Genomic DNA, 26,894 nt, shown 5'->3' with positions numbered 1-26,894 from the left:
CGAAGCCCATATACTCCAAATTCATAAACCCCAAACCCACAAACTTCAAACTTATAAACCTCAAACCCACAAACCCCAAACTTATAGACCCCAAATCCATACACCTCAAAATTATAGACCTCAAAACTATAAACCCTAAACTTATGAAGCCTAAACTCATAAGCTTCAAGCCCATAAATTCTAAACTCATTAACCCTAAAACCATTAAAATCGAAAGGCACAAAACCCTCAATCCATGCGTTTTGGATGCATTGGATAAGGTTTTCTGAGTTTGGGTTTTATGGGTTTGGTGTTTGTGGGTTTGATTTTTATGGGTTTGGGGTCTGTGAGTATAGCGTTTGTGAGTTTAAGGTTTATATGTTTGGTATTTATGGGTTACAAGTTTATGTTTTTGCGGTTTATGGGGTTTGGGTTTATAAGATTGAAGATTATGAGTTTGGGGCCTATAAGTGTGGGGTTTATATATTTGGGGTTTCTAGGTTTCAGGTTTATAAGTTTGGGTATTATGGGTTTGGCGTTCGAGATTTATAGGTTTTGGGTGTATAGTTTTAGGGCTTATGAGTTTAGGGTTTGTGAGCTTAGGGTTTATGGGTTTGAGATTTATGGATTTGAATTTCAGGAATTTAAGGTATCTGGGTTTGGGATTTATGGGATTGGGGTCTATAAGTCTGGGATTGATAAGTTTGATGTCTATAATTTTGGGGTCTTTGGATTCGGGTTTCGTAAGTTTGGAGTTTATGGGTTTGAGGTTTATAAGTTTAGGGTTTATGGGTTTGGATTTTATGGATTTGGGACTTAGTAGTTTGGGGTTTATGGGGTTCAAGTGTATGGATTTTGGGTTCATGAGCTTGGGGTCAATAGGGTTGGTTTCATGATTTGGAGATAACTGTGTTCATAGTTCATGGGTTTGGGTTCTAATAGTTTTGGGTATATGAGTTTGAGATTTATGAGTTTCTGGTCTACAGATTTGGGGTTCATGAGTTTGGGGCCAATAATTTTGGGTCTAGGGGAATCGCGTTTGATAAGTTTGGGGTTTGTGGGTTTGAGGTTTATAAGCTTAGAATTTATGGGTTTGGTGTTTATTGGTTTAAGGTTTATGGGTTTGGGGTTTATGAGTTTGATGTTCATGGGGTTTGGGTCTATAAGCTTAGAGTTTATGGGCTTAGGGTCTATAAGTTTCGAGTTATGGATTTGGGGTCTATAAGTTTGGGGTTTGTGGGTTTGAGGTTAATAAGTTTGGAGTTTGTGAGTTTGGGGTTAATGAGTTTGGGGTTTATGTGTTTGGGATTTATGGATTTAAAGTTTATGGGTTTGGGATATATGAGTTTGGGGTTTATGGCTTTAGGGTTGGTGGGTTTGGAGTTTATATGTTTGTAGTTTTTTATGTTTGAAGTTTTTTATGAATAATGCGTTTAGGATTGAACCAAAAATGTCTATGTCAATAAAACCAACTTTGCGCAGTGTGAATTCCTACTAGAAATTTGGACATCTGTGGACGGAAAAATTCGTTTTGGTTTCTCCGTCAGCCTTTTTCATTCGGAACTTTATGATAAATCCATTAAAAGTCATACTTAGTTCATTAATTCTACGGTTTTGCGAACAAATTAAATAAAATTTTCTTTTAATAAAGCTGAAGCTTCAAGATCGAGTGGAATGAAAGTGAGGAGAAAATAAAACTAGCAGGACATTGATTAAATAACAAACTTTTTTGTGACATAAACGCAAATAATGCATTTTTAATTGAATTTGTTTTAAAACATCAGTATAAGTATCCACTTATTATGAATGTTGCTGTAATTATCATGAAATTCCGAACTAAAATGACTGGCACTGATAAAAAAATTCTGCTGACAAATTACTTTAATCATAAAGATTTTTCTTGTTTTATTATATAATATTGGAACATCTTTAACTAATTTTACTTTATAAAACTGAGAACATTTAAAAAATTTTCCTGTTAATAAAAAGCACCGAGAACGTCAAATAGAAAAAGGGAAATTTCGTTCGTCGTATTTGTTTATTTATACAAAAATTGTAAGGCTAATTAAAAAATCAGGCTCTACAACTCTCTTAGGAATCTTATTAGCTTTTTTCATACATTTTTATCTAAAGCAGTCAATATTTGTAGGCGGTATGTCATTCTGAACGCAAGTCAAGACGTAATTGCATTTTTTTTAGTTTCAAGATTATGCTAATTTTGTGGAAAAATTAATTTTGCAATGATTAGTTAAGGTACGTGGGTTCAGTATTTGCTTGGCCAGTATGGTGAACAGCGAGGTGAAATCGAAAAACGAAGTTCAAGGAACTTCAACGAAGCACCGATTTTAGATTTTTTATTGTTGAAAATTCAGGTTTTTTCTGAATCGTATATTTTCGTCAAAATTTAATTTTTTTGTTAAAAATGCAATTTTTCCATTTCAAAATTATCTATTGGTTTTTTTAACTAACTTTTATGTTAAAAATTCTAATCTTTCGAAGAAATTTAATTTAATAACTTGTCCTTTTGGGTTTACAATTAAATAATATAGTTAAAAATGTATGTTTTTCCTATAAATTTCGTATTTTTTGGTAAAATTTCATCTTGGTCAAAAATTCGCCTCTTTGGTTAAAAATGGAACAACTTTGCTGAAAATTCATTTTCTTTTGTTAAAAATTCTTTTTTATCTCAAAAAAATCAAGATTCCAACAGTCTTGTTGATAATTTATCATTCCTAATTAAAAATGATCTTTTTTGTTGAAATTTCATCTTTTCTGATTTATAAATTCCCTCTTTCCAGAAAAATTAGACTTTTTAGCTTTAAAACTCTACTCTTTTGTTGAAAATGTATCTTTCAAGGTGAAAAGTCATATTCCTTATTACAATAGAATTTTCTTTATAAAAAACTCAACTGGCTTCTATTTTTTGATATAAATATTTTTTGAAAATTTATATATTTTGTAAAGTCATCATTTCAGTCGAAAGTTCAACTACGCTGTCAAAATTTCATACTTTTGAATTTGAAATTCGTCTATTTGGTTGTCAATGCAACTTTTTGCTTAACTTTTTTTGTTTGTCTTTTTGTATTAAAAATTCGCCTCTTCCGGCAGAAAATCTTTTTCGCTTGAAAATTTATCTATTTTGTTCAAAATGGAATATATTTCGGCTTGAAATCATAGGAATTTAAAAAATTCAGTGTTGATAAGAAAGTGGCTTGGCGTCACTAGGTCTTTAAGAAAAGTACCGCCAGGCCTCGACAACACCACTTAGTACCAGAAAATAATTTTGAATCGAAATACGCTAGGGCGACATCTATAAAAAGTAATTTGAAAATCATCAATTCAACGAAATGCAATTGAATTTATTTCTAAAAATTATTTCCACCAGAAAAGGAGGGCAAATGGGGGTGAAAAAGTGACTAGGCGTTGGGAGATGATAAAAGATAGTAGGGGTTTATAACGCTGAAATTTGATGAGCATATACACACAGCACTTTGGCGCTTCGCGTGCTAAAACAGTTTTTAATTATAAATCGTTTGGCTTGTATTCGGTTCACTATGACGCGTACAAAAGGCAAGTCAATAAATCTGTCAATATTAATCCACGCCTAATCGATTCCATTAGCGCTGATTCCACTAGTGAGATTGCCGGACGCGTAAGGTAACAAACGCCACGGGAATGGAAGAAACGGTCGGCAGATCAATCTATAATGTTTTCGGGTCCTGAGGTCACATTATAAAAGATACTGGATGATCAAAAGGTTTTATCGTATTCTTTCTAGATCCTACCGTGGTCCTTCGGATCGAGGCATCATCGACTTTGAATGATTCGACTACTTCGTCAAATTCATTTTCTGTCAGGATGAGGACTGTCGGCACCTCCCTGCCGTCAGTCACTGGTCCGTTTTGAATAAGTGGGCCTCATCTTTGGATTTCTTGGGTGTATGTCGTTAGTGATATTTTGACTCACAAGAGTTGAGTCTTCAGAACTTAAAATACTCAAAACGAGATGATTATATAAAAGAATGCTTTTATTAAAAAGAAGTTATTTAGACTTCAATAGAGAAATTACTAATTTTAGATTAGGAATATTAAGATTAGGAATAAAAATTAATTTAGATTAAGAATTTATCAACGAATGAAATCCGTGATGATGTTGCGGAAATTTTAGAATTATTTAACAAATTGGGAGTGCCTTTGACTGTCAATAAAATTACTATCAATATAATAGTTAGGTTGGAAATATTGAAAATTATATTAAAAATTTATGATTTATTTATATTCTCTGAGGATTTCTGAACAATATACATACTGGAACAAGGAATTATTTGTAACATATTATAGCGTTTAAATATTTGATGTACAAAAAGCTGACTTTTTTCATATGTTAAGTTAATTGGAAACTTCATGGTCTTTGCACCAACCCTAAATATTAACCGATTTTGCTTAAATTGTCAAATTTTTTTTGACATTCCAACATTTTTTCGAAAATGTTACTATTACAGAGCTTCCTTTATGAGAAAAAAATGTAAAATTTCCTAACCTAATACTTTATTTTCCATAAAAGAAGATAATACTTCTTTATTAAAATTCGAATTTTCAATCAAATAGTTGAAATTTTCAAGCCAAAAAATACGTGCTATTTGAAGACGAAGAATTTACAACCCGTAAAGTTAAATTTTCAACAAAAAAGGTAATTTTTAACCGAGATAGATGAATATTTTACCAAAAAGCTTAATTTTCGGATAATAAGGTTTCATTCCAATAAGACGTATAGCGAAAAAGTGGAAATTTTAACAAAATAATTAAATTTTCAATAAAATAGCTGAATTATCAATATGCAAAGATAAATTTTCAAACAAGTAGTTGGATTTCCTACCGAAAGACAAATTATCAAAAAGTATTAAACTTTTTAGCTTAGTAGGATAAATTAAAAAACAAACTAAATGAACAAAATTATAAAACATTTAATAAATTGGCGAATATCAAAAATACAAAGATGAATTTTCAATAAAGAAGGTTAATTTTCTTTCAAAAGATAATTTTTTAACAAAACATATATATGAATTTTCAGCTAATTAATGGTATTTTCAACTAAAAAATTTAAATATAAAAACAAAATAAATGTCACAGTATAGTTAAATTTCCAAACAAGGAGGTACATTTCAAAATAAAACAAAATTTTAACAAAGTAGTTCAAGTTTCCACAAAATATTATTTCAAGTAGCAACCAAATAAGTAAAAAAAATCTGAATCAAATACTTGAATTTATAATTAAAATGTTGAATCTTGAAACAGAAAAAAAACTAATTTTTTTTTAGTTAATAGTAAAGTAATAGTCAACAAAAAAGACGAATTTTCAACGACAACATATACATGCATTATTAACTGAATAGTTCGATTTTTAACTTATTGAACCGAAAATAAAACCGTTTTATTTTTATTCAAGAAAATTAATTTTTAAACTAAAATTGAATTTTCATGAAAACAGTACAATATTCAACCGAAGAGATAAATTTACAACATTAATGTTGATTTTTTGAAAAAATGTATTTTCAACAGAAAAATTCAACATTTAACCAAATAATTAAATTTTGAACTAATAAGATAATTTTATGACAAACAAGATTAATTGTTTTTCAAAAAATAAAAACAGTAACTAGCACCGAGGCAGTTGAATTTTCGACTAAAAAGGATCAGTTTTCAACAAAATTATGTATTTTTTTATTAAAAAGGGTTACTGTTTGAACAAAAAGTAGAATACTGAATCTCCTGTAAAAAAATCATTTTTAATCAATAATGAAACCAACTTTCCACCACAAATGAAACCAATTTTTAACAAAGATGTTAGAATTTGAAGTATAAAAAACGAGAAAAACATAAAGTTTCTTAAAAATAGGAAAAAAATCAATTCTTTAAAGAATAAAAAGTAGCATATTGAAATCCTAAAAAAAATTTCTAAAGTGTCAATGTTTTTAAAATTCCTAGTGAACAAAAAAAGTCCTTCCTATTTTTTTACGATTTTAATTAACATTTTCCAACAGCTAATTCCTATTAAATTCGCCCCTATTATCAGAGCAAATTTCTAAATTCTGTATGAATAATAAAAATTTTTTTTTTATATTAATGAACAATATCCAAGGGCAAGAATTCACAAAAAAGATCACTAAGACCCTGGAATCAAAATTCAAAACACAGATAATTTTGAATTTTTTACACGCTGTCCCTTGAATTTCTTCCTTTTAGTAGAAAATTTTAACATCTGTTTTCTTTCAAATTATATTCGCAATTTATAGTCTTAGATAAAAAAAAAGAAAATACATGAAGAGGTACAACATTAACAGAAAATTGATATCAAAACATTTCTGGACTTTTTTCGCTCAAAATGTCAACAGCAGAATTGTTTTTTATGATGCAATTAAAGAATATACTTATTTTTGTCCACAATAGTTTAAAGTTTCATACAATTCGTTCAGCAAAAAGGCCGAAAAAGTTTTTAATTTCGAAATAAAAAAAAAATACTTATTTTTTATCTTCAAATTTCTTTCCAAAACATTAGGCTTCATTAATTTTTAGACCTAAAGAGGCCTAGCAAGATCTTTGAAACAAAATTTTGTTTATAAAAGAAAATGTATGGTACTATCTAAATTTTGGACATCCTAATAAGCACGCATTATATTTTATATAGAACAAAAATAATATTTCGAAATAAATCCGTTTCAGACCGAGTCTTGCCTTTCGGTGAAATATGCCAGATTTTATGTTTCTGTATATTTTCTTGTCAACGCAATTAAATTCCAAATAAAACCGAAGAAAATGATCAATTTAAAAAAAATCTGAAGAATTTCAAAAATTTTATAAAGAATTCCAGATAAGTCAAGGTTAATTCAAACAAGCTTAAAAATGCATATCCGGCAATATATGCCGGATATATCATTCCTCAGAGTATTTCACAGCTTCACCACATATTTTATTATTTATTTATTATAATCATTTTAAGATCATCAGTAAATTCTTAGAAAATGAAAAGAAATTTTCATAAATCTTGTTTTTCAAACTGATCCTAAAGAAGGTGAAGTTTTGATGTAAAAAAAATATATTTGTCAATGTGAAGCAGTAGTTCACCCAGAACGAAAGTCAAGATATATTTAGTATACTAATACAAAAGAAATTCAAATGAGATTAAAATCAGATTAAAATCAGATTAAAATCCTATTTAACGTCTAATAATCAAATTAATGTGCAGAATTCCTGAAAATAAAACCAAGAATCCAGCGACGAAATTTGGAAAACCACCACAAAATGCTCCTACCAAAAAGATTCCAATTTTTTCCTAAAACAGAAAATAATTTCTTTGTTGGACTAAAATCAAAAAAAGGCAAGAAATGTAAGAAGGCAACCAACCAAATCCCCTTCCTTTCCTTTTTTATTTAAAAATTTTTTTATTATTACCAAAGCACAATAAAAAACAAATTTGTACAAAATTATTCTTATTATCATTTTTTACAAATATTTTTTATGATGATTTGGTAATAATAAAAATAAAAAACACAACGAAGAAGATTTGGTTGGTTGCCTTCTCAGTTTTCTTTCCTCTTTTTTGTTTTTGTTTGAAAACTAGAATTTTTTCTTTTTATTTCTAGGAAAAAGATCTTATCTTTTTTCAAATTTCAATAGGAACATTTTATGGTAGTTGTACAAATTTTTTCGTTGGATTCATGGTTTTATTTTCAGGAATTCTACACATTATTTAGTACACATTATCCTTTATGTCTAAAAAAGAGAAAACTTGTGAAATAAAGTTTCACAATGGCACACCTAAAGCTGCTGTTTGCCACCTTTTTTCTCTGATAAGGTTCTATCTTTGAACTGGTTGCTGCTCTCACACCATAATCGCAACATCATTCTCCTATCTGAGACCGCCATCTTAATCACTTGGATCATAGACCTCTTACATAAAAGCTAATAATAATCAATTTCATACGTCGATTATTAAAAGCTAGCTTAGATGTATGTACACCTGGGAATAAATCGTCCCGGATCTTAACTGAGGGAAGAGGGCGCACCAGGGAGTGAGAAATCGCGCGACAGATGATTTATCCAGTATAGGTCGAGGGGCGCTGGCCACGCGTAATTATCATACGACAGCCGATTAAAATTGCGCCGTGTTCGCATTCAACATCAATTCCGAATAATTACATGCATTTTCATGTCCATGACCGTGGAGCCCTATCCGCGTGCCGTGATAGGAAAAATCGTCTATACGTGCCAGACAGCTCATCGGTATCTGTGTACCTCGACGCGGTTTATCTTTATACTTCGCAGGTAATCATTTTCTACCATTCAGGGGAAGATGGACTTGCACCAAAGTGCTCGTAACTTTGACCGATTAAGGTGGCGGACGTACTTTGTTATCGCTTAGATTTTTTGCCGCTTCCCACTGCATCCTTCAACGGCGATCTAAGATCGACATCCGGACTATCCGGAGTTTCATAATATTGCAGAGATCACAGCGGTTTAGTGGCTTACTTTTGAGAAAGGAAGATAGGATTTCAATCATTTTTCACGTTTCGAGATCCTTTGATCAGAATAAGCAACAGACTTTACGGTGGGGTCTCTCTGTATCAATCGTTGTCTTATTGTCGTTGTCTCGTTGTCACTGTAGTTGTCTCATTGTTTATGTAGTTTTTTCATTGTCACTGTAGCTGTATTTTGTTGTTGTGGTTGTTTCCTCACCGTTGTCGTTTTGTCATAATCCTTTTCGACGTTTCGTTGTCATAGTTAGTTGTCTTGTTGTTCTTGTAGAAATATCTTTGTCATTTTTTTGGTCTCTTTGTAGTTTTATTTGTTTCTTTGTCGTTGTAGTTGCCTCTTTGTCGTTGGCATTGACTCTTTATCGCTTTCGTTGTTTCTTTCTCGTTATCTCGTCACAGTAGCTCTCCTTTTGTCGTTGTTGTTGTCTTGTTGTCGTTGCCTAGTTGTTGCTGTCTCGTTGTGTTTTCTTGTTTTCATTGCAGTCATCTTATTGTCATTTCAGTTATTTTTTTGTCGTTGTAATTGTGTCATTGTCGTTGTAGTTGTATCTTTATCGATGTCGTTGATTCATTGTCCTGTTGTCATTGTATTGTCACATAAAAACAGTAGGATCATTTTGGTAGCAGCTCAGTTGTTATGCACTGGGTACATATTTTTTCACTTAAAATAAGAATACTTAAAGTGTGAAACTATAACATAAACATGACTGCATTCTTTTTCTCCGTTGTCTCATTTTTGTTGCAACTCAAAACAACACCAACTCAGTATACTTTTGAGGATTGGTGTTTTTCTATAGTGGAAATTATAGGCATTTCTTTTTGTTGTAGCTCCTCCTTCTCGTTGTAGTTGTTTCTTCGATGTTGCAGTTGTGTCCTTGTCGTCGACTCCTTCTCGTTGTCGTTATAGTCGTCTTACTGTCTTATCTCGCTTTCCTCGTAGTTGTCTCATAGTGGCTTTCTCGTAGTCGTTTTAGCCGTTGCCTCTTTATAGTTATCATTGCAGTTGTCTCGTTATCGTTGTAGTTATGTTTTTGCCGTTGTAGTAATCTCATTGTGTTTGTCCCGTTGTATGTGTCTCCTTGACGTTGTAGATATTTCGTTGCAGCTTTCTTTCTGTCGCTGAAGATGCTTCTTCGTCGTTGTCGTTGTCTCCATTTAATGTTGTAATTTTGTCATTGTCGTTGCAGTTGTACATTTGTCATAGCTTCGTAATAAAAAAACAGCGGGATCATTTTGGTCGCAACTTGTTTGTTGTACACTGGAAATTTGTTTATTAACTCAAAATAAGAATCTTGAAGTATGAGAGTATAACATAAACATGACTGCAGTTTTGATCTCCGCTGTCTCATTTTTGTTGTAACTCAAAACAATACTAAATCAGCGTACTTTCAAGGATCGGCGTTTTTCTGTGATGGTCATTGTAGTTATCTATTTTTGTTGTATCTGCACTTTATCGTTGTAGTTGTTTTTTTGTTGTTGTAGTTGTCTCCTTTTTTGTTTACTCCTTGTTGTCGCTATAGTCATCTTGCTGTTTTCTCTCGCTTTCCTCGTAGTTGCCTCGTAGTGGCTTTCTCTTAGTCATTTTAGTCGTGCCTTTGTCGTTTAAATTGTATCGATGTGACAGTGGTTGCCTCTTTATAGTTATCATTGCAGTGGTATTGTTATCGTTGTAGTTATGTATTTGCCGTTGTAGTTGTCTCGTTGTGTGTGTCTCGTTGCCGTTGTCACCTTGTCGTTGTCTCCATGTGACGTTGTAATTCTGTCCTTGTCGTTGCAGTTGTATATTTGTCATTGTCTCATCTCAGAAGAACAGCGGGATTATTTTGGTTGCAGCTCGTTTGTTATGCACTCGAAATATTTTTTTTTCTCAAAATAAGAATACTTTAACTGTGATACTATAACGTAAAGATGGCTGCATTTTTTTCTCCGCTGTCTCACTTTTGTTGAAACTCAAAGCAACACCAAGTCAGCCCACTTCTGAGGATCGGCGTTCTTCTGTGGTTGTCATTATAGCTGCCTCTTTTTCGTTATCATTCTGGTTATCACGTTCCCATTGTAGCTTTCTTTCTGCCTTTGTGGCTGTCTTTTTGTTGTTGACTTCATATTGCTGTCGCTGTCTCGTTACCACGTTGTCATTGTAGTTGTGTCGTTGTCGTTGTAGTTCTATCTTTGTCTTCGTCATTGACTTCTTATCATCATTGCGTTTGTTTCCTTGTAGTTATACCTTTGTTATTATGAATGTCTCCTTGTCATTGTAGTTGTCTCTTAGTCGTTTTCGTAGTCTCAATGTTGTCTCGTTTCTGTTGTTGTGTCGCTGATGTTGTTGTCTCGTTCATGTTTTTGTCTTGTGGTTGTTGTCTGGTTGGCGTTGTTGCTTTCACTATCTGTGTACTAAATCATTTTTTAAAATACTAATCCCATTGGGTTCCGCTTAGATACACGTTTTTAAGTTTCAACAAAAAATTCCAGTTCATTAACCATAATTTTTTTACCGACGGTTCTACTTTTACCAACAATAGAAACTACTCTAAAATCTCTCTCTTTATGCAGTTGAAAAATGGTCAATCTACATACAGCATTAATAATAATTAAGATCGTATATTTTTTTGAAAAAGAAGAAATATTGTGCGCCAAAATAAGACTTTAAATTTTCTTTTGTCTATTTTTTGATATGACGCTCAGTTGTTTTCATCGTTGAAAACATTATTTAAAAAATCCATTTTTTAGAAACACTACGATACGAAAAAAAAAATGGAAAAATCGTTCATAAAAATTCCATTTTACCGAAAAACTATACGATACAAAAAAAAGGTTCAAAAATTAAATTTTGTATATAAAAAAGTTGCATAAATTTACTTAAAATCACTTTTTTATACAACGTTTAAAAACTATTATGTTAAAAATAACGTTTTGGTTCAAGATTTACCACTTTAGGTTAAAATTAATATCTTCGGTTGAAAACTCAACTATTATGTTGAAAATCCTTTTCTCAGATAAACATTAATAATTTTTTTGGTTAAGGATTCAGCTATTTGTAAAAAAAATGTCTCTTTTGATTGAAAATTCATCTCTTTAGTTTGAAGTTATTTATATAAACAATTATTTTAATAGAAAGTTTATTAATTCCGTTGATAATTTCTCGGAAATGAATCAAAATTTTGTTGAAAAAAAAGGGGAAATTGAGTAAAAATTCTTGGTTTTAGCTTTTGTAGGGGCATTTTAAAATTGCAGAAGACAACAAAGAGAAAAGGGGATTTAGAAAAAAGGGATGGACTGTGATACCCGTAATTTCAAAGCATTTTTCAAATCGCTTTTATGGCAGAGGGTGTAATAAAATTAACGAATAATGGCATTTTAGATTTCTAGAAGGATAATTTTAGTTGAAGTATCAACTCTGATTTCTGTTCCTGGTAATGAAGATCCAATAATATATATTTTCCATATTCAAATAAGAAGCATTGTTTCGATTTTAATGGTTTTGGATTATATCTACGGAAGCGATATAAAAAGTGTTCTTAGGAAACTTTAGGGGAGTGTTTTTTAGTCTTAAACAAAAGTTTTCATCCCTGTTAGAACCGCGAATGAGAAACTTTAGTTTTTTCTTTTCTTACAAGTTCATAACGAAAATTTCTTACTATTTAACACTTATGAAATAAATGTTAAATGTGCTTAAATTAATAAACCTTTAAATGCTTTAAATGCGATTTGAAAAATTGAACTTTTCATTTTTAACCGCTAACTGAATCAATAATTTTTTATCAATTTTTTATTGATAGCTTTTATTTCTGAACTGCAAAAAATAAGGAGTAGTCCATATATTACGAAATGGTTTTTCGAAATGAAATCGTACCAGAATTATAACAGCTTTCCATAAATCCACTTAACTATGTACGCGTCTTATATTAGGATGACGGAATGCACCAAATAGAGTCTGCATTAAATATTTCCCTCGATTTTGTAGTTCTTGTTCGAAAACCATCCTTATGATTCGGTAAGTATACGGTGATGAGTCTGTGAGCAATACTTAATTAAAAATAGTCGCATAGATGATTTAATAGTTTTTATAAATGAGTGGAAAGTGACCTCCACTCTGCAAGCCTGCAGCTATTTTTTCAGAAAGCGTGAGCCAAGATTTAAAGATTTAAGGAATGGTGGCGACTAAGTCCTTCACGACTAAAACACACATGTCCATTCATCGCAGCTTATTGAGCAATTTCTGGTGAAACAAGATCTAGCAATACTTCGACAGCCTCCATACAATTCTGACCTAGAATTCTCCTATTTGCGCCTATTCCTCAAATAGGAATATCATCATAAAAGAAAAACGATGTCAAAAAGTAAAGGAAATAAAGCAGAATGCGGCGAAGCAGCTTCTAGCTATTCCGAAAGATGACTTTAAGGAGTGCTTTCGAAAGTAGGAGTCTCACTGGAAGAAGGTTGTGACTTCCAAAAGAAAGTACTTTGAAGGGTAAGTAATCAGCAGTGACCAGAACTAAATCTTACTTCTGGTGCACCACAAGGCCGAATACTTTCTGAACAGACCTAGTATATGAACGAACCCTAAGGTGATAGCCTAATAATGTTTAAACAACATTTTTATGAGTCTGATTTTAACTAATTTAAAAGAAGTCATACTTTCTTCTTAAAAGAAAAAAAATTACTCACCCCGACTTGAAACCTCTGATCTTCGATGTTTGCAACACGTTTTCGGTCCTCCCGAGTCTGGAATCCGCCAAACCACCACGTTTCTTTTTGCGGAAGTTTCGCTTCATTCGAATCCAGGGCACGCTGGAGGAAGCCCTCGCGGGAAACATGGACCGGCTTTTAGTTTGCTGGATCACGTACGGGCTTTTCTCAAGTGTTTTATTGCCAGCTAAGTCATTGATCGGAGATCCCTTGATACGAGTCCAGGAAGGATCTTCAGATCGCGATACTGTGGCAATACCGACTATCAAATTCAGGGAACAGCAGGATATCTGACCTGTCAAGAAATATTTCATCAAGTTTTATAACTCAATAAATGTTTTCGAAACAAACTTTGTTGGATAATTAAATAAAGTTTATCTTCATTCCTGATTGTTGATGCTATAATTTTCCTGTGATAATAATATTCAAGGTGAAAAAACATTTTTTTAAATTTAGAATTAAAAGAGTATGGAAGTCTAAACAAGAAAATGGCAACATCTCCGGGATTTAATTAGAACAATTTTCAGTTATTATGTTAAAACAAAAATTTGAATTTTGTAACATTTTTAATATAGAATCTTTGTTGAATGGAATAAAACCATTTTAAATTTAAATTAACAAATATCTTTATTATTATCAGGAATGACGCAGTCTGATTCGCTTGAAAAAAGTAAACTATTCAAACGGAAAAAGCAAACTACGATGACAATTTCTATCCTGAAAATTTACTAATGTGCACTAATAATGTGACTAATGTTCTTTTAAATTTAAAGGAATTCAAAAGAATTCGATGAAATTTATAAAAATTCCAGGTGAAGTTTAGCAAATTTAGAATAAATTCATAAGACATCAAAAGTATTCAAGTTAAATTTAAAAGAATTTAAATGAGTTGGAAAAAATTTAAAAGACACAAAAAATGCTGTTGATATTAGTTATATTGAATTCAATTTAGAGGGATTAAAGGAAAATTAGAAAAATTCCACGAAATTTATAAAAGTTCAAGGGAAATTTAAAAAATTTATTCAGAACATACAAAAAATTATTGAATTCAGTAAGTTTGAAATGAGCTCAGAAAGTTTCAATGAAATTAAAAAAAATTGATGAAAAACTAAAGAATTTAAAGTGAGTTTAAGATTTCAGTTAAATAGGAAAATCAGTGAGAAGAAGTCATGCATACGCAAAGCTTAAAAAAATGACTCTAATTTAGGAAAATAGATGTTCTTACATTATTAGCATAGTACATCTTGCATTTTTTTTTTAAGTCCCAGAAAATTCGATGTAGTCTCATGATATTTCCTTAAATTCTGGAAAATTTATTAAAATACCCTGATTAATTTCAAATATTTTATGTGTCTGAAATAGTTGAAATTCTTTAAAAAATATAGAAAAATATTTACAACCGCTCAAAAAAGTTGTACGTCCCTTAAAATCATTAAAATCTTTGAAAATGCATTGAAAATTTTGTCATCTCTTGAAAATTCTTTAGAATTTTTCAATGAAAAATTCCTTCGAATATTTCTATATTCTATTGAATATTTTAGGTTCTATAAAATATTTTTAAATTTTTTGAAGCTCTTTTAAAATTTCTAAGAATTATTTGAAATACTTTGAAATCTTTTTAATATCCTGGGATCTTTAAAATACTCTTAAACTTCGGTACGTTAACTAATATTGACAATTTCTTGCAATCTTTTGAAAATACTCTTAAATATTTTGAATGCTTTGAATTCTTTTAAAATCCCATGGCATTTTTTAAGCTCTTAAGCATTTCTTTAATTTCTAAAATTACCTTAAAATCTTTGCAATACTCTGAAAATATATTAAATTAATAATATATACATATTGAAAATTCTTTCTAAAATATTCTAAATCCTTCAAAATCTTAGGACATTTTTTAAAGTTCAAGAACGTTCCTTTGAGTACTTAGAAATTCTTTAAATCTTACAAACCTCCAGAGATCCAAATAAATGATTGAAATCAATTTAAAATCTATTGCAATCATTTAAAATATCCTAAAATCGGTAAATTTCTTTAAAATCTTTAAAAATGTCTCAAAGTTTTTAAAAATCTTTGAAACCCTAAGAAATCCCTAATTCTTGTTCAAAAATTGTATGGAAGTTTATTAAAGTGTCTTCAGACACTATTAAAACTATTCCTTTAATTCTCTAGAATCATTTAAATGTATGGAAATCCTTTTTTATTTTTTTGTAATTTCTTTCAAGGATTCAAAAATACCCCAAAATGTTTCAAATCTTTTGAAATCTCTTCAAGTTATTAAAATCAATACCACATTTTTTTATATATTAAAAAAAAATGTTAAGAAAAATAAGAAATAAATATAGGCTTGATATCTACCTGAGTTCAATAATGGTTATTTATAAATGGGCTAATTTATTAAAATAAAAGTAACTAAAGTCTTCTAATTACTCAAAAAAGTGACTATAGAGACATATAGAAATTCTCTGACTTTCTCAATTGTTGCTTGTTTGAAAATCTGTTATTTTTTAATTGAATTAAAATTAATTTTTGACAATAAATTCAAATATTCAATTATTAATTGAACATTTTTTTTGGTGAAAAAAAACCATTTGAATGAAAAATCCACTATATTTGGTTAAAAGTTCAATTATTTTATCAACAATTCATTTCATTATTTAAAGATCCATCTACTTGCTTGAAAATTTAATTATTTTGTGAGAAAAACTGTTTTTTTGTTGTTCCTGAACACTATTGTCCCTATTGAAAATTTAGCTATTACAGTTTTACTTAATTCTTGATCGTTTTTAGTTTGAAATCAAAATATTTGACATACAAATTTAACGTGTTTCTAAATAATCTCTTCTTCTAAATTGAAAATCAACTACTCTGTTTCAAAGTTAAACTTTTTGTTAAAAATTAAGTGTTGGATGGAAAAAGTATTTTCTTCATTGAAAATTCATCTTTTCTGATCTAGAACAGTGTGGTTTTTTTTATTTATGTGAAAAGTTACCCAATTTTTCCTGTTCGAAGAGTCTTTTAGACTGTGAAATTTGTTAAAATATTATGTTTTGTATGTTTCTTTTACTTTAGGCGTTTATCAAATGAAATCAAAGAAAATATTATTGCCTAAAAAAGGGGGTGAGTATTTTTAGTTTTGATGTCAAGGGGGGGGGGGTTCAAATCTTGTACGGTGAAGAAGTGAACGGATGATAAAAGTGTCAAAAATAGCGTAATTTAGTGTATAAATGACCCCTAAAAGACTTATCGTTTGCTTTTTGACAAAATTTTAATAAAATGTATTCAATTAGCATACTTTGTCCGACGCACACACTTCCGGAAACTTCCTTCAGCACTTTCTGATTTCCTCGAGTGTTACAATTAGTCAATAAATAGTCATCAAGATTCCCCTGATCAATAATAACTTTATCTTGAGTTTCCAACTTCTCAAAAGAACTATCAGTCTCTTTCTCCAAAAAATTTGAACATGAAATCTGATCCGTCAGATCATGGCTCTCGCAATTATAACTTTGTTCAAATTCCTCTGCTTTATTTTGTTTCAAAGTTTTCAAGCGGTTAAAATCGCCTTGTGTAAGGACCGTGGCTGGTGTCGAGTAAACGTCCTTTTCAGAGTTAGACGTAGACAAGGCCGGAAGTTTCAAAGTAGGAACCGGATGTAATAAGTTTGAAGTCGAAAATGGAAGGTTCTTTTCATCTGATGAGCTGTTTCGCAAATCTGAGAGCAAGTTTTTTGAGGAGACGTCACTTTCGGTTTTGTTATCTTGAACGTCAAAAACTTTATTTGACTGATAGCGTCCAATGCAGCTTTCCTTGTTGGAAATTTCCATACTTGACATTGTTTGCGATCTTTGAAGATATAACGCGTGCATTTGAGTAGTAGCATTTTCAAGTTCAAATACCCGTTTTTCTAGATAAGCTATTTTCTTGTCTCTGGCTTTTAAAAGGATCAATGCTTTATGGGCTCGGCATTCATCTTCCCATGCATTTCTGTAAGAAACATAAATATAGGATATATAAAAAGGATGTATGTAACATGACTTAAATTAAAAAGATTTCACACAAGGAAGCCTTATTTACAGAAAGAATACAATTTTAATAGTTTTACAGATGATTTGTTCGGTATTGATTATGCTAATGCAATAGGAATGCTAACGGTCCAAGAAGACAAATATTTTCTTCAGACACAAAAAGAAAAAAGATGGGCATGGACCTATAGTCGAATCTATCGATGCATCAAGTGTTCAAATGGTACCATTGAAACTTAAAAAAAAACTAAAACTTAAAAAAAATAAAAATGATCAATTATGAGTTTCTTCATCGTCCATATAAGCGGAGTCAAAAGGGATGATTTAGATCAGAGTTTGAACAATCATAACGACGTAAGTATTTTGTTACAATTTTATTAAAATGATTGAAATTGATTTAATATTAAATATAATGTTTGTAGAAAACAAGTGCCTGTAATGTAAATAAACCTAAAAGACGTAAAATAATGATGCCGATGCTTCCAGCAACTTTAGACAGATTAAGTTTAACAGATACGCTCAGCTTCGGTGAAAAGCTTAGGACATAATTTAGGTAATTTTTGCGAAACACCTCATTATGTTTAATTATTTATATTTTTTTAACGAGAAACTCGCAAGAAATGAGATTATATTCAAACGATATCAAGTTAAGTCGATTAACGATGCGGCGAACCTGGAAGAAGGAACGTCAAGAGTTTTCGGGGGGTTTAAACGATAGCTTGAAAGAAAATGAATGTTTACAAGCTTATTGGGATAGAAAAATGCTTTTTGACCTAACTGGTAAATAGAAATTTTATCGTCTGTTTCCATTTCTGGTTTACGAAAATTTTAACTTTCGAGTGTTTCTAAATTTAAAAAAAAAGCAATAGGGAAGCTGAAGATTCAGCTGTAGCTTCAGTAGTAGATAGATGGATTTTGGTTGATCTTGTGTGTGGACTTTGCTTTGACATTACCAGCTCTAATACAGGCAGATTTAACGTAAAATGTATTATTTTTTTGAAAAAACTTACTGCACTTCGAATGCAGGTATCACGTTCCAGAAATTATTTTGAGCAGTGTTTTCGAGGAATGCTTCGGATGTACTTCGTGTCTAGGCGTAATACTTTTCAAGAGATTTGCAACTTATTGGAATAAAACATATGTTTCTCATTATGGCTCTTATTTAACTGACGAAAAAAGTTTACGATTGTTTTGATTAGAGAAACTCCTCTATGCGGTGTGGTGAAATAGGAGGAATTCAAAGAAGTAATCAAAAAGAGGTAGACTATAATAGAATGGAGAGAAGGGAAATATTGCATAGCAAGAAATCTTCCTAAAAAGCAGCAGTAAAAGCAGCTACAGTTCACAGATAAAATTGATTCTGCGATGTAAAATTTTAATCTTAAAGAGTCAACCCCAATATGCTTAGACAACGAACTAGAATCCAGAATTTATAAATAAGAACTAAGATTTGGCACTATTAAAATCAATCATCGTTATGACACATACAGATAAATTTGACTGGAATGTAAATATAGAGGGAAACTTTTCACGGGAGCCATTATCATCGGTAAGGAAGCACCGATGAGTTTCCTGACGACTTAAGGTGCTTTAAGGATGCCGAAATAAATTGCTGCAACGCGTCGAGCGAGAAGGAGACGAAAGACGTAGGACAGAGAGTGGGGGAGCGAGAGAGAGGGAGATGTGCATATTTAATTCGAGCAATTAATGCCGTCTTGTAAAACACGCCGCTGGGGTGGCTGCTGCTCTGTAGCCTCCCTCTTTCCATGGCAGTAATGAGCCCGATAAATCAGCTGCCTCTGCACTCGAAACTTTGAATAACTTCGAGCTTCCACAGCTCGTTGCCCCCATCTCAAAAGACCAGGAGTGGGCGAATGGAATGAATTCACGGTTTTTCATATTTCAGTTTCAAGTTTTGTTCTCAAATAGAGTTGTTCACGACGCAGTTCAATTAAATTTGTTTTGAAAAATTCTTTTGAATATTGGCTCAGAAACTTTGGAAACACTTAACAAGGACTTTCATTTTTACGATTTAGGGATCAGGACAGCACTAAACGTACAATCTTTAAGTTTCAAAAATTGAAATTCTCGGAATAAGGTTTCAACTCAAAATTAGTAGGTAAAATTGAGGAAAGACTCAACACTGAATTAGATCTTGAAGCGTAGCGTTCACTTGGTTGGATGCCTGGTCTAGAAGAGTGATACTTTTTCAGCCAATTCAATTTGATTCAGTTAAAATATCAAATAAGTTTCATGATTAAGAACTGTTTAGTATTCCTAATGTTTTTGATTGTTTCGGGTTTTGTCCTCAATTATATTGTCCCATGCGTTCAGCTTCCTTAGTCTCTATCACTCGAGACCATGCGACTGCGGCCGTGTTGTTGTTTTGGTGGTTCGCTAATTTATCTGGGAGGTGTCCAGCTTTCACCTATCAGTTTCGAATTTAATCAAAAATACCACACGCACAAAAAAACTAGTCCTAATTGGTCCAAGCTTTTTTGGAAACATTATTTTAGCTTCGTATTTTACAAAATAAATGTTACAAAAATCCGCAGGAAGACATTTTCCCATGTATTTTGTGTGTGGTTCTCTCTTTTTTTCCGGCGAGCAAATCAACTTCTTTTTAAGATTATTATAAAAATATTAAGAGGTCGCTATGGACAATTTCACGCCAAAAATTCGACTATTTAAAGTTTTTGAATTTAAACTTCTACAATTTTAACTACCCCACATTGTAAAATATAGAGAATTCTTTACCCGGATACAATTTAACCCTTAAATTATGTTAGTTAAGAATACAACATTTTAAAGGTAAGAATTATAATCCGTAAAGGGGTCCTACATAAATGACGTCACACTAAAACGCGGGGGGGGGGGGGGGGGGGGGGGGGGGGGGGGGGCTCAGAAAAAACATCACCAACAATTATATTGGAGAAGTGGGGCGTTCTTGAAGCCGATCAATTGATGTTTTTACACATACAATTTATTTTCAAAAAATATTTTAAAAACTACAATGTCCAACTAATAAATTTTCTTATGTAACAAATTACAGAAAATAAAATTTCAAAAAAATATACTTACAATCATCAATAGATTCGGCTCATATAGATGCAAATATATATCAACCAATTATATCATTCCTTTAACTCGAAATTAGTCTAATACAGGATAGGCTTACTCGAAAAATGTTTAAGATTTTTTTGTAAGTTATTTATTTTTAATTTACCTAATTAATTTATTGATTTCAAAGAAAAAGTTTAGATTTGAAAGTTATAAAAACTACTAAATTCTATTCTTCTTTATTTTCTATGACTCCATGAAATGGAATTGTTGAGACAAATAAATTTCAAGAAAATGAATATCATATTTTCGCAAAACAATACATACAAAACAACACGAGATAGAAGTATTACATTTTTTTTAAATATTACGATATTCCTTATGAATCTATGGAATCCGTGAAAATCTTTCCAAAATTCTTAAAACCACTTGAAATATTTTAAAAGTCATTTAAATGTCTCGAAAACTTTTAAAATCGATTATAAACTGAATGCCTTTTAAATAATTTTTTAGTTATACAAATATTGATATTTTTTACACTTATATAAATACCAATTTTTTAAGATTTATGTGGAAATTAAAAAAAAATCGAAATTTTTCTCAAAAATGTCCTTTTATATTATGACCTTCTCATAAAATAATACACTCTTTACTGACAGCGATATATGCTATTTCAACAAAATTACATGAATACTTGTCCTACAATTAAAAAATTATTTCATAGACAGTTTGAAGTACCTTATTTTTTTATACTTAATTTAAAAAGTAACATTCATGATCTAATATCTAAAAATTAAGAAGTTGGTTTATTATTAAGCTCATAATACATAATTTAATCAGAATTTTTAAAAAGAAGTTTTTGAATAATGTTAACGGTTTCAAGAGAGGACAACATTTTTCCTATGCTCCTTAATGAAATTTCAAACGATTTGACTTCAGCGATTTGTAAGAGCAAATTGAAATAGATTTAAAAACATTTTAAGCGATTCCCTAAAATTCAAAAAATATTGTAAAATGTTTTAAAGAAAAATTTGTCAATTAAAAAAATAAAATAAAATTTCCGTGTATATTTAGGAGATAGTAAGAAGTTTTGAAAAGTTACATAAATAATTTTAAGCTTTGGGCGACTTAAACTAATTTTAAACGTATAATTTTAAAGTCTTTAAAATAAAGTTTTAAAACATTAAAGAATTTTTTAAAAGTCTTAATGTAAAAAAAATATTCTCGAAAATCCTGGGAAAAAGAAAAATAATTTGTTGTTAAAAAGCTATTAATAAAATTGCCTTTATTTATAGGTGAAAAGACAGTCGAATTTTCAACCAAATGGTTAAATTTTCTACAAAACAACTGAATTTTCAAATCAAAAATATTAACTTTCAACAAAGAAGTAAATTTTGAAAAAAACTCATATTCTTAGTTTACAAATTAAATTTTAAGAACAAAAAAACGGATTTTCACAAAAATTAGTTCGATCTTCAAATATATAGAATAATTTTCAACCAAGTTGCTGACATTTTAGACAAAAATAGCAAAACCGTTGAATTTCTTACCAAATTTTACAATTGTTAAGCCAAAAAGTCAAATTATTAACAAAGCACATCTACTTTAAACAAAGTAGAGGAATTCCCAAACAGTAACATAGATTTTATGAACATAATAATGAATTTTTAACAAATGGTATAAATTTCCAACCAAGGAGTTGCATTTTTAAACTAAAAAAAACACCTTTTCAACCAAACTTACAATTGTTCAATTTCTGTTTCGAAAATTTAATTTTCAAAAAAAAAAAAAAATGTCAACGAAAAATGTCAATGTTCAAACAATTACATAGATGAATTTTCCATTTATCACGATGAATTTTTGGAAAACACTGTAATTTTGGACACAAAACATAAATTTTGTATCAGAAAACGACTTTGAACAAAATAGTCACATTGTTAAACTAAAAAGGTAAATTTTCGGTGACAAATGTAAAAGTTAATATTTCAACTAAAAAACTATTTCATTTGAAATCAAGAACAGTTTAATTTTCAATCAAACTGTTGCATTTCCAATTAAAAAGAATTAATTTTCTACAACCGCAAAAAGAGTTTTGAATAAAATCCATAAACTTCCAACCAAACAATTACATTTTCAACCGAGAAGATTAATTTGCAACATATTATTTTTCATTGTATTTTTAATTAAAAAGAAGAATTTTTAACAAAATGCATAAATTTTAACAAAATAATTATTTTCTTAAACGAGAGGATTAAAATCCTCAAAAGAAAACTAAAATTTCAGCCAAATAGTTGAATCCTCAACTAAAACAGAATTTTTTTAATTACCAAAAAATGGTAAACAAAAAGGTATATTTTCGACCGAAGAAATTAATTTTTAACTAAAATTATGCATCTTAAGTTAAAAAAATAATTTTTAACAAAATAGTTCATCTTTTGAGTAAATATTTAAATTTGTTTCAAAATTTATATTCTTATGTTTTATAGTGTTTCTAATATTTGACATTATCTTACGTAAGAAATTATTCTGACCAGGCCCCCCCCCCCCCATATAAGACAGCATAGAAAAATGGTTGATCTACCTCCCCAACCACTAAAAAGACTTTACATAATTTATGCACGGCCCCCTGTGGAAAATTTTCCCTAATCCGCACTGTTAGGCCAGATTTATGACAATTAATTAGGCATAAAAGCCCTGTGGTCGAAGAAAAAAATGCCGCAGATTTCCCCACTTAATCCAAGACTAACGGGCGGGGATGACGAGGCGTGACGTTCAGTTAGGAATTCATTAAAGTGGCGTCGCATTTGTACGCGACCATCCCCCCGCTTTCTAATTAAATAATATAATAAATGTACAGAGTAGCGATTAAGTCGAGTTGGCTGCGCGCGAGTAATAGGTGAATTATACCGTTGGACTAGCTTCGTTGCCCAGCCATTAGATCATTTTTTGCTCAGATTTGTTACGGGTAAGAAACAAGAAGAGAACTCTTCGTTCTTCTTGAACGAGTTCTTCAAATCCTGCAAATATTGCTGGCCTTTATTTTTTTATTGGTTAAAGAAATATTCTTGTTTTCAGAAAACAAACTTTCCATTTACATAACAAGGACATTGTCTCCATTATTTTCTGCAGTTTTCCTGTCTCCTGACCAAACTTTCCGGCAAATACAAGTGTTTCTAATAAAGACGGATGCAGCCGCGAGTTATCTTTGGCTATGATTAGATTTATATATTGATTAAGTCCACCTGAGTTAAAATGAAAAGAACAATTTACAGGTCCATAGCCAGTAAAGTGGAGGTGTCTGGCGGTATATGTACTCACTTTAAAGGACTTAAATGATATTTTAGCAGCGAGGGTAACCCGTGTATAGACCTCTGTTTCAACGGGGTTTTAAATAACAAGGCATGGTCGTGGAGTACGAATCCATGGTCAAAATTTCAAAATTAAAAATAGCTGCTCCAATATGCCGCTTAAATATTTTTCAAAGTCTTAAGACTTGTCCAATTTTTTTGAAACCTTATTTCTAAGTTTTTATTAGATTTTTAAAATTTATAGTTATCATTCTAAATCAGCCATTTTAAATTTTCAAACTTGAACATGGGGTTGTCCTTCTCAGCTCAAAAACAACCCAGATGTGAAGTTTCACAAAAATTGATCGAGTAAACGATTTTTCAATTTTGAGTCGCCATATTGGATTAGCATTTTGGATTTCAAAATTTTCTCTGTAAATTCGTAGCGACATAAAAAATCTTAGGTCACCAAGGTTGACGAAAATGAAAGTCTATTTTTATCCCCTCCTCCCATGGATAGAATAGTATTTTATTTTATATTTGACATGAGCGCAAGAAACTTTATTGTTAAATAACAGTGAAAATGGTAATTTTACATTTTCTATTAAAATATAATATTTTTAAAGATGAATATCTCTTACAAAGAAAACCGAAAAACTAAAAAATGTACAGGGTATTTCAATCAGATCTTGCTAGAATTATTCTGTCAATTCAACCTTGGTCCTAGGTTTTTTTTTCTCCTCATATAACGATTTGAATAAATTTTCAAGATTTTCGCTGTTCCTCAATAGAGATTAAAAAATCAGTTTAGCTCAAAATTCAACTGTTTGGTTAAAAGTGGAACTATTTTAATAAAAATAATTTTTTTGCCTGATGATTAATTATTTTAGTTGAAAAATCTTTTTTTTTTAATTGAACTATTTTCCAAAAATTGTTTGTTATTTTAGAGCATGTAGAATATCAAACTTCTTGGTGACTAATTCATCTTTTCAATAAGGAGTTTAACTGTTAGATTGAAAACTCCTTTAAAAAATTATAGTCTGAACGAAAATTCAAGGGACTTTTTGGAAACTAATCTTTCCCTAAAGAAAGTTAATCATTTTGTTTGCAAATTTATTTCTTGGGTTAAAAATGTACCTTTTAGATTGAACATTCCTTTCAAAATACAAAATCCAGTTGAAGATTCATATATTCTTTTTTCATTTTACTTCTTGGAATAAAATTCATATTTGTGGTTAAAAATTTATTTCGTTCATTGAGAATCAGTTGTTTCGTTTACTAAAAATAACTTTTTTAGCTAAACACTTGGTCGAAAATTAGCTTTCGGCCAAACTTGATATTTTTAATTTAAAAAATCAGATATAAAAGTATTCTTTTGGTGGAAATGCGTCTTCATTGGTTAGTTTCAAATGATTCTGATTTAAATTAAAATCTCTTCGGTTTAAATATCTACTATTATATTTTTTGTGTTTAAAAATTAGGATCTTTTAATTCATATTAATCGTTTGAGAATTTTCATGTTTCATAGGACCTTGTTTTTATTGAAATTGTACTATTACATTTTTGGTTAAAAGTTTATGTCCTTATGTTTAATAATTCAATTATTTGGTTGAAAATTTATATCATTGGTCAAAAATCCTTATTTTTTAGTGGAAAATTAATCTTCTCAGTTTGATATTCAACTTTTGTATAGAAAGCTCCTCTTTATGGTTTTAAAATTCAACACTTTAGATAGAATTTTTTTCCTTAAATAACTAAAACATCTTTGTTGGTTAAAATTTCCACTTCTGTTGACAATTTATTTTTTTTTTTTGAAATTTTTTCGCTTTTGGTTGGATATTATTATTTTTTCAAATGGAAATGTAAATATTTTAATTTTTGCTTGAAAATCAACTTTTCTGTTAGAAATTCATATCTTTTTTTTCAAAATTCAATTGTTTTATAGGAAATTTTTTGTTTTTTTTTTCAAATAAAAAAGTCAACAAATCTCTTTTTGGTTAAAAATAGATCTTTTTGTATCAAATAATTCAACTATACGGTTGAAAATTTATGTAATTTGTGGAACGTTCACCTTTTTTGTTAGAAAATTATTCTTTTTGGTTATAAGTTAATATTTTTGGTTAAGAATGCTTCTTTCTGGTTGAAAATATTTTTTTTAATTTAGAGGTAAGATATTTTTCAGACAGTTCGTCCTTTTAGTTTAATTTTACTGCTTTTGATTAAAGATTAAAATATTTCCATGGTTGAAATATTAACTTCTTCACTGTTCCGAGAATTCATTTGTTCTGGTCGAAAATTAAACTTTTTTATAGAATTTTTTTTTAATTGAAAATACTTTTTTATAAGGAAAATCTAACTATGTCATTTTTGATGAAAATGATATATTTTTTAGTTTAAAAGTTGATTTAGCTGGTTGAAAATGTATGAATCTGTTTCTTTATATCGAAAATTAATCTTTTTGGTTCAAAATGCAACAGTTCTAAAAACGGCTACTATATTGTGCTTTATAATTTCAAATCATGGATGAAATCTTTTTTCTTCACTGACTGAAAAATAATTCTTTGTCAAAATTTCAAATCACGTTGAAATTTCGTCATTTTCATTTGAAGTTATCTCTTTTGGTATAAATTTTACCATTTTTGTTAAAAATACTACTTTTTGGTTGAAAAAGAATTGAAAAGAGTTGAAAAATCCAAATACAGTGAAACTCTTCTGTAGCGTCGATCTTGGGACTGACGGTGGATGTAAACTAACTCAATATAATCCGCTCTGCTTTTGTTTGTTCATTAAACTACTTTGTTAATTTATAAAAAACAATGTATTTTATAAAAAAAACTTCCCTCCGCCCAATTAACCTCACGTTATTTTTTTATAAATCTTAAATAAATTCCCAAAAAAATTAGGCCCAAAAGAATGACATAATACAGGTGAAGAGGGAGGTGAGGAGGGGTAAATTTATAGACCCTAAAAAAGGGGGTACGTCTTTCAAAATTTCACAATACAACTTAGCATAATTTATGCTCGGTCTCTAAGTAAGATATCATGACTAAAACTCTGTGAGAAAAGGATATCTAAGCATAAAGAAATTTGTAAATAATTTAGGGGAAGAAAAAATCGTCTAACATTTGTCGAATATCATGGGATATTGAGGTGTTGTGAGATACACTTCGACGTCTCCTAATCGTGGTTGTTCGGTTGAAGAGAGTCGTTTCCGGCCAGGATGGGTTCTCGTAATATGGCTTATTAAAATTACAGGAATTGCGCAAGAAGGGTCGCGGACCGTTAACCGCATCCCGTCTAGGGACAAACCGCGACGAAGCAGGACAGGGA

General features: G+C 30.3%; 1 protein-coding gene across 4 annotated transcripts in view; it reads right to left on the bottom strand.

Moving 5' to 3' along the window:
- Positions 1-26,894, bottom strand: part of LOC117178747 — a 141,380-nt gene that overhangs the window by 7,096 nt on the left and 107,390 nt on the right. For all 4 annotated transcript variants that reach the window (XM_033370179.1, XM_033370181.1, XM_033370180.1 and 1 more), the window contains 2 exons: positions 16,488-17,179; positions 13,175-13,490 (listed from right to left, as the gene is read on the bottom strand). In XM_033370179.1, the coding sequence (XP_033226070.1) occupies positions 13,175-13,490; positions 16,488-17,179 (1,008 nt within the window). The remainder of the gene's footprint in view (positions 1-13,174; positions 13,491-16,487; positions 17,180-26,894) is intronic.

The sequence above is a fragment of the Belonocnema kinseyi genome, chromosome 8 (genome assembly GCF_010883055.1).
Source record: "Belonocnema kinseyi isolate 2016_QV_RU_SX_M_011 chromosome 8, B_treatae_v1, whole genome shotgun sequence".
NCBI lineage: Eukaryota > Metazoa > Arthropoda > Insecta > Hymenoptera > Cynipidae > Belonocnema > Belonocnema kinseyi.
This window is presented reverse-complemented; position numbering and strand designations above follow the sequence as displayed.